Genomic DNA, 7,862 nt, shown 5'->3' with positions numbered 1-7,862 from the left:
TTCCTTTTGTACCTGTGCGATATTTTGCTGCAAAAACTCTGGAGACTCAGATTCCTGGTATCAGTTGTACTAGCACTGTTGACCACACAACGTGCCCTCATCGGCTGAGGAATGTCTCTCACAATCAACCTTATCAGGTGTTTTGTCTGTTTTGTCTGAGGGGCATCCGAAGAGGGCTTGGCGTTACTACTGATAGGCTTTTTGGAATACACACCTCTCTCCTCTTCCCTCACACATTTCGCCTTCGTTCTCTACCGCCCCCCTCCTTCAGTCTAGCACCCTCTCCTCCTTTTTCTCACATCCCTCATGTCCACATTTTCCTCAGCTTCACCCATTTAAAACTCTCTTCTTTTCCCTTTCTTAGAGTTAATTGGAGGAGTAATACCCACAGTGCCTCACAGGTCTTTTAATGCTGTGCCTGTCAAGAGTTCAGGTATGGCTGTAAAACTTTTTTTTTTGATACTCTGATTGGTAAAAGGCCTTCTTTTTCTTTTAAAAGCACTCCAAAGCTGAGCCCTCCTCCATGCAGGAAAGATGCTGTTACCTTGTTCCCAGGCCTACCTCCTGCAGCACCCGTACCCCTGACCCATAACATCCAATTGATTTATCCCTGATTGTTAGGAGGCCTCTGGAGCTGCTCCTCGATTGGCTCCATATGAGAACAGTGCCAAGAGGTCATCTATAACAATCATTTTCAGTGGCTCATTATTCCCAGGCCAAACAACCCAAAGACCCAATTTCCTACGGCACTGTTCATAAAAGTGACAGATGGCCAAAACCTGGAAAAGCTTTCCTATAATCGTTAGCCTGCTGAAGTGCTACATACAATGCTCTTTAGTATAGTGGAGTTTTGGACTCCCCCACCTCTCTCTCTCACTTTCTCTCTCTCTCTCTCTTTCACCCACTCCTTCCACCTTCTCTGTCCTGTTCATTTTTTCCAAGGTGAAGAATGCGAAGGAGGAGAACGCAGAGTGTTTAACAGCTTTAGGCCATATTCCGCCTAGTTCAGCTTCCCCCTTCTTCATATGGCCCACAATGTGAATCCAGAATACAAATATTTGCCAGGTAGTTTGTGTCTCTCCCAGGACTCACTCTACCTTAACTTGGGACAGCACTTAGCATCACACAGACAGACAGGGGCCAAGACAAGGTCTCCTTTCATCCTACAGACCTGCCACTCTCTGGTATTTGGGGGTCATCTAGTCACTTGAGCGAGGCTGCACCCCTCCATGGCTGCCCGTGAGGGTCTTTTCTTGCTGGGGAAGTGCCTGTGTGATAAATGTGTGGCTTGGAACAACAGCTGAGACTAAGACTTGGCTCGGCCTTCCTACTGCCTGTTTCAGACAAGTGTGGTTTCCTCATATGTTGGCTCTTTGTCATGAATGACCTCTTTCATTTTTCCCCACCTCCAATAATAACCAAACTCCTCTACTCAGCATTTAAGAAAAAAAATCCTTCCATTTTTCTCTGTGGACTTTTTTTTTTCTCATGTTTGTTTCCACTCCTGTCTTTTTGGCACAGTGAAATGCTAGGTCATTGCAGTAACTGTATCCACTGCCTGGTGGCTTGTAGGATTGTGTGGGGCGGTGGGTGGGCAGATGGCAGATTTAAAAGATGTTCAAAACATACATTCTCTTGCCAAAGAGGTTCTTCAGTCATTCAAAAAACATTGTCTTACTCCCACTCTCTCTTTTTTGGCTGGTGCATGTGGGTTTGTTTTCTGTCCTGCTTTTTTTTTTTTTTTTTCCACAGCGACAGCGTGGCTACCGTGCTCAAAAATGTCACAAAACTGTGATATGATACCTGTTACAAAATCACCTCCTACATAAGCTTGGTCTGCCAATGGCTTTTGCAATTTCCACATCTTTTATGTTAAATAAATCACCCACCCTGCTCACTTGAGCCACTTGCAGATTTTACCTTCAATCAGTTCATTCATCGTGGTGTCACTTCAACCACTGATTCATCTTATGAAAATAGGGGGCCAAACCCCCATCTCGCTCAACCATCTTTCATTCTGGTTTTGTGGCCCTCCCATATGTGCCTCTAATCTCTCCCTTGTGTCTCTGAAATGTCAGTGCAGAGGAGCAAGCATGTACTTGCTCGCTATGGATTTCCCATGGAATGCACCATTTTCTTGGTTCGCCCTGCGTACGTTGCCTGTTTTGATAGGTGGTGATTATGTGATATTTATTTTCCTATTGGGTGTGGGAGCCCAACCTGTTGGTACACTACTATTGTGAGGTGGGTTGCTGTTACCTCTGAAACTGTGAAACGCATGTTGGCGCACGCAAACAAAAACACACTTTGTCAATTAGATTGGATAAGATTAGATCTGACATGTAAATAACATTCAGGTCTGTGCTAACAGCCACCTTAAGGTGTTCTCTTAACAATGGAAGTTTTTTGTTTTTTTTTAAATTCCTATGAACCAAAGGAAACTAGAGTTACAAAACCTGTAAATGAAATGGGATGAGCATCAAAGTGGATGCATGACAAAGTACTTAGAAATGTTGTTCGTTTGCCAGGAACTTAAAAAGGACTTAGATGGAATTTTGGTCACGGTCCCTTTTGGGGAGGGAGGAAGGATTCTGGCTTTCATGGATATTAATATGTCTGATTTATCATGTTCAAGTTCAGTTTGTATGCACAACACGCAAAAGTCCCAAAGTGCTCATGTATGTACGTTAGAGTGTTGGGTGTGCATGTCTTTTTTGTTTGTTTGTGTTCAAGAAAAGACAGTCCCGGCCTGTCACAGAGGCTAAGCTCCAGCTATCTGGCTCACTGGCAAATGGTGGAGGTCTGGGATCGGGACTTAGTGGAGGAGGGGGTCGGAAAGACGAAAAGAGTGAATGATAGAGGGAGGGAGAGAGGGAGGCCCCTGCAAGACAATTCCCCTGACGTTGGGTCATTCACTGACACAGGAAATGCTTGACCTCACACCCTGAGAAATGTCCACAGCAGCCCACTTGTGTTAAAGGTGTAATTGGGCATAATTAGGAGCTGGCAGAGAGAGAAATGGAGACGGACTTGCATGCCCTACATGCCTTCCTTCCCCATGCCTGCCTCTGTCTGGCAGCCTGCGACACACCGGAGCCAAGCTTTCACTGCACAGATTTACAGCAAATACCATCTCTAAACAAGCAAGGGAAACTTCACAACAACAAGGATCCATTCAGCTCAGCTGCTTATTTTCAGGTTGTTGCAGGAAAGGTCTGAACTCGCAGACTTTATGAAATCTTTGCTCTGTGTTGTGAAATGAAGAGAATCGAGTGCACACAGCTAAATTTGTGCGCCATGCTCTAAACGGGATACGAAATTGCCCAAGAGATGACTTTCACACAGATATTTGAAGCATATTTGAGATGAAGAAGTCTAAAATCATCACAGCAGCTCTGCTTTCTGACCCTTCACCTCAACGCCAGCTTCAATTCCTTGTTTGTTCCAGGCCCACAGGTATCTGCACATCATCGCCCTGCTCCGCATTTCTTGTCGTTGATGCTTTTCTTGTTTCTGTTTTCCTTCCTCACTTTCAATTACATATGTCATTTTGGAACATGGGTGTAAAATGCCAGTCACCCATTACTTCCTCTCAGAGCTAAGACAGGAATGCACTTTCATTTGGGACCTCCATTCATAAGAAAAAGCCATCAGCCCGCATGCAGGAGCTTTAGTGAGAGTAAGTGCTGTCAGCCATTGATGTGATTGGGGGGGTTGGGTTGTGGAGGATTGGTCAGTAGGTGGGATAAAGCTTGGGAAAGGGACCACAGTGTATGGAGCATGGTGCAGATCTGTCTGCAGACACATGAGACAAATGAAACAAGTTACAACCGAGAAAATTTGGCCTTTTAGCTCCTCTGAATGTGCAAACACTGTCTTTGTTTTTTAAAAAAGTAAAATGACAGCAGGGGTGAGAAAAAAGGAAGTGAGGCAATGCTGAAATCTGAAAGGGAAAGACACTTAATGTTAGACAAGGATTGCTCATTTTTAGGCATCGTTGAAAAGGGAAAAAGGAAATCCAAGAGAAATATATGGTAATGGTGAGTGCAGGAATAGAAGGAGGGGTAGCAGCAGGAGAGCATAGATGTCGGTGGGGGGGGGGGGGAGTCAGAGCAGTGATCACTCAGGAGGTCTGGAACTCTGACCTCCGACCCCATAGCAGAGCGGATGCCACCATGGTGAAAATGTGAGAGGTGAAGTATGTGAGCCCCCGTGCCTCGGCGGAAACCACCCCCCACCCCCCCCACCCCATGATGAATGGGATGTTAGCTTTGACACAAATTGGCCCATAATAATGACACAAGGCCACTGAGCGCACAGACACAGTGACAGAGTGGGAATCACAGAGTGAAAAACCAGGCAGAAAGGGAAGACGCAGACGAAGGTGAAGGAGAGAAAGACGGAGAAGAGATGAAAAAGTTGAAAAAGAATTACCTTACCCAGTGGGAGTGGTGGCGGGGGGGTAGATTTATGGCTGAGGGTGTCTTTGGTGTTTTCTCTCCACTCTCCTGAATGGTGGGATTGCAGAAAAGCCTGGAGTTCAGAGGCCCCTGACACACACACACACACACACACACAAGCGTGCCGAGAGGCTGATGGAGACGTACACTCTGAGGGATTGTTAGATTTACATTCTTCCTCTCTCGTATCCTCTTTTCTTTTGCTAACTTTTTTCTTCCCCTCTTCTTTCCTTTTCCAATCTGACGGCGTATTTATCCCGTCCATGCCCGTCTTTCAGTATATATACTGTGCTGCTAAAAATAGCTGCTGACGTCCCGAGTCTGAATCAGAAGAAAACTGTGGAATCCCTTTTTATAGCTTTGGCATGACACTGCATGTTGATGCATGTTTCTTTTTTTTTTTTTCTGACATCCTACCAAAACAAGGCACCCCTCTGTCTTTTCGGAAACACATGTATTAGATTAGGTAGGTTGGGAGGTAAGGGTCACACTCCTGTCAGTAATTGAAATGCGATTATGTATGAGCTAACATGATTACAGGGGTGAGGGCAATTGAGGAAGGGGGAGGTGATTGAAAGGTGAATGCCAGCCTGTGATGTGCGGCTGCTCCCTTATTTCACAGTAGACATTCCAGAGGTAATGGAACATGAATTAGCCCGCCGCCCTCATGCTATTGGAGAGAGACCAAAAGCTGGGTTTTCCCACTGACCCTTTGTGTGCGTGATACCTGGATGGATTCAAGTGGACATTTTTCACATGTGGTACGGAATAAAAACACATTGCAAAGTTTGAGTTATGGCCTTCGTGCAGTTATACACAAGTGTTTGTCACTTTTACTGTCTTTGGTCTGTTGACTGTATCCACCAAATTATGAATCAGTAAACATTGTGCGTTGTGTACAACTGCTGCTCGTATACGTCATCTTTTTTTCTTATTTCAGTATCACTATGGTTAAGTATTGCTTAGGATAACATAAACACAACGTGATAAAGGGTTGTATCGCATGTTGCCATGGTTAACAGAAACCAATGATAGATATCAGGAGGAAACCGGAAGCAAACAACATGAACAGGAATTTTTTTTGATCAGGTCTCTTTACCCTGTGATGTTCCTGGATCAGATCTCACTGTCCTGAGCTCTGAGTGCATTTTCAGGTCTGCTACAGTTTGTTTAAAGAGTTCGGAAAAGAAGAACTTTTTTTTTTTTTTTTTTAAATTGGTGTAACAATCCAGGAAATGTAGTTGTTCAGACGATGATGTCCAAAGAAGCGTGGACATGGTGAGGTGAGACCGCTGAGTGAAAAACAAAAAGCAATGATGTAATCACGGTTAAGGTTAAATGAAATATCCTTCAGTGAGGCTTGTTGTTGTTGACAGGAAAGACCAGGAACCATTGGAAAACAGGATAAAAAGTATTCAATTATAATTGTTTTCTTTTCTTGAACTTACACTTAAACTGAACCACATTTTGTGGTGTGGCCCTCAGAGCAAAATATTCACTGCTATGGGTGCAATCGAGCAGATATTGTGATTTAATTAGCTCTTGAGGTAAAGAGGAGAAAAAGATGGCACAAGTTTTAAACTGTGCAGATTTCAAAACAAACAAACATTGGCTCCGCAAATGTCTTGTCATGTTGAATGTATTTCCTACATTCAACATGTTTCGTAGCCCCGAAGGAGCACACAATGTGTTTTGATGAGAAACGTTGAATGTAAACAAACCTGTGTTTGTTTACAATGAAAACAACCGCTGCATAGCATTAACTGCAGTCGCAGAGAAAGGAAAGGAAAAGGAGAAAACATGTTAAGCATGAAGGTGCCAGTGAGCCCATTTAAATCAGTGGCTGATTACTGGTAATCACTTAGCCGTGTTGCTCTGTGTGTGCAGGAAACTGGAGAAGATTTGGGGAGAGATGACAGAAAGAGGGACTTCACCTCACTGACGCATCTTCGTCAAAGGGGGAATTTAAATTTGAGAAGTGTTATGAAGTGTTCCAGCTAATTCAATAGCTCTGGAATACAAACTTTTTTTTTTTTTTTTTCTTTGTTTGTCTAGTGACATCCATGTTCAGACTGAAGACGAAGGTTGTTTCAATTTCGAAGGTGTCAGAACAGAGTTATTTTTGTCAATTTGTCTGTGTGTGTGTGTGAGAGGGGTTGAGGTGGGAGGTAGACGGGAAGTTTGTATATTGGCATGTTAATGGTTATACACTTGAAACAATGTGACTTGACGATGCCTTCCAGTTCTGCAGCATAAGAGTTGTGTGTGATGGCGCACTCCCCGTCAGCGCTCAGGTTACTTTGCTCTAGATGTGGCTCAAAGTGCATCTTTGCTTATATCCGGCGCTGTCAGAATCACCACAGTTTTAGCAGGTCTTTTTAATTGGCTATGAACAAATGTCACGCTTTCAAACCTCGGATAGAGAGAGAGGGAGAGAGAGAGAGAGAGCATATCTGCAGATGCCTCTGCAGATATTCTGATAAGAATAAACTCATCAGAAGCCGACACAAACAAACAGGTGCATTGAACAAACACAGGAACTGGCTGTTTCTGACTTCACCTGAAACAGGTTCAAGTCCTCCGGCCGTCATCGGCGTTTTGATTCGTCTGTGTCACTGCCAAGATTTGATCGTCTTCATCTTGTTTCTTGGGGATGATGTGTCATTGGCAGCAGTGGAAGCCCCTCAGGGCTAATGGCACAAGAAAAAAAATCTTATTTTAATAGATGCATCATTTTATTTAAAACACATTTTTATTTAAAGATTTAGAATATTCTAATTCCTATGAAAATATTTCCTGAAAGATATTACCAAGAACCAAAGGCAGAAGGAAGCGTTCTTTAATTTATTTTTGTATTTAGTTATATTTTCTTTAAGATTGACCTAAAAATTGTTACATTTCAGGAACCTTAATGTGAATGATATAGAAAATTCCAAATCGTGGTTCACCTTTAGAACTGGGATTTTCCTCAACAGTGACTAGACATTTGTTTTGTTTTCAAAAACCAAAAATAATTTAACAGAGAACTTTAGCCTCTTGTCCAATAGGTTATGCTGGTATTTGACTGCCGTATCAGGAAGCATGACATTGACTGCATCTAAAAACAGTGAAAGAGGAACAGTGCAAGAAAGCAGGAGTGTTTTTGTGTGTCCTCTACCAACACAAACTTTATCCCTTCATTGTTGAGTCTGAGACCGAGGCAACAGTCTTTAACCTCCATCTGCCACGATTCATATGACTATATTTAGATGTAAGATTGTCTTTATTTCATCAAAGAAACCCACTAAACAGAATAAATGTTTTTATTCTTTTGCTTTGCTGCTTGCTAATCATTGGTACTTGATTTCACACAAAAGCTAGAAAAGACCAATCGCTTTAATAAAATGTTAATCTAAAAGTTGT

The 7,862-nt window shown here is 43.0% G+C and overlaps 1 protein-coding gene across 1 annotated transcript in view; it reads left to right on the top strand.

The window, feature by feature from the left end:
- Nucleotides 1-377: 377 nt before the first annotated feature.
- The window catches only part of ccnd2a (cyclin D2, a), a 39,810-nt gene continuing 32,325 nt past the window's right edge, over nucleotides 378-7,862 (top strand). Inside the window, exon 1 of the mRNA XM_029523818.1 lies at nucleotides 378-433. Coding sequence (XP_029379678.1) covers nucleotides 410-433 — 24 coding nt within the window. The 5' untranslated portion in view covers nucleotides 378-409. The remainder of the gene's footprint in view (nucleotides 434-7,862) is intronic.

This window comes from Echeneis naucrates, chromosome 16, assembly GCF_900963305.1.
Source record: "Echeneis naucrates chromosome 16, fEcheNa1.1, whole genome shotgun sequence".
Lineage (NCBI taxonomy): Eukaryota > Metazoa > Chordata > Actinopteri > Carangiformes > Echeneidae > Echeneis > Echeneis naucrates.
The sequence above is the reverse complement of the archived record's forward strand: the minus strand, read 5'-3'. Positions and strand labels throughout refer to the sequence as shown.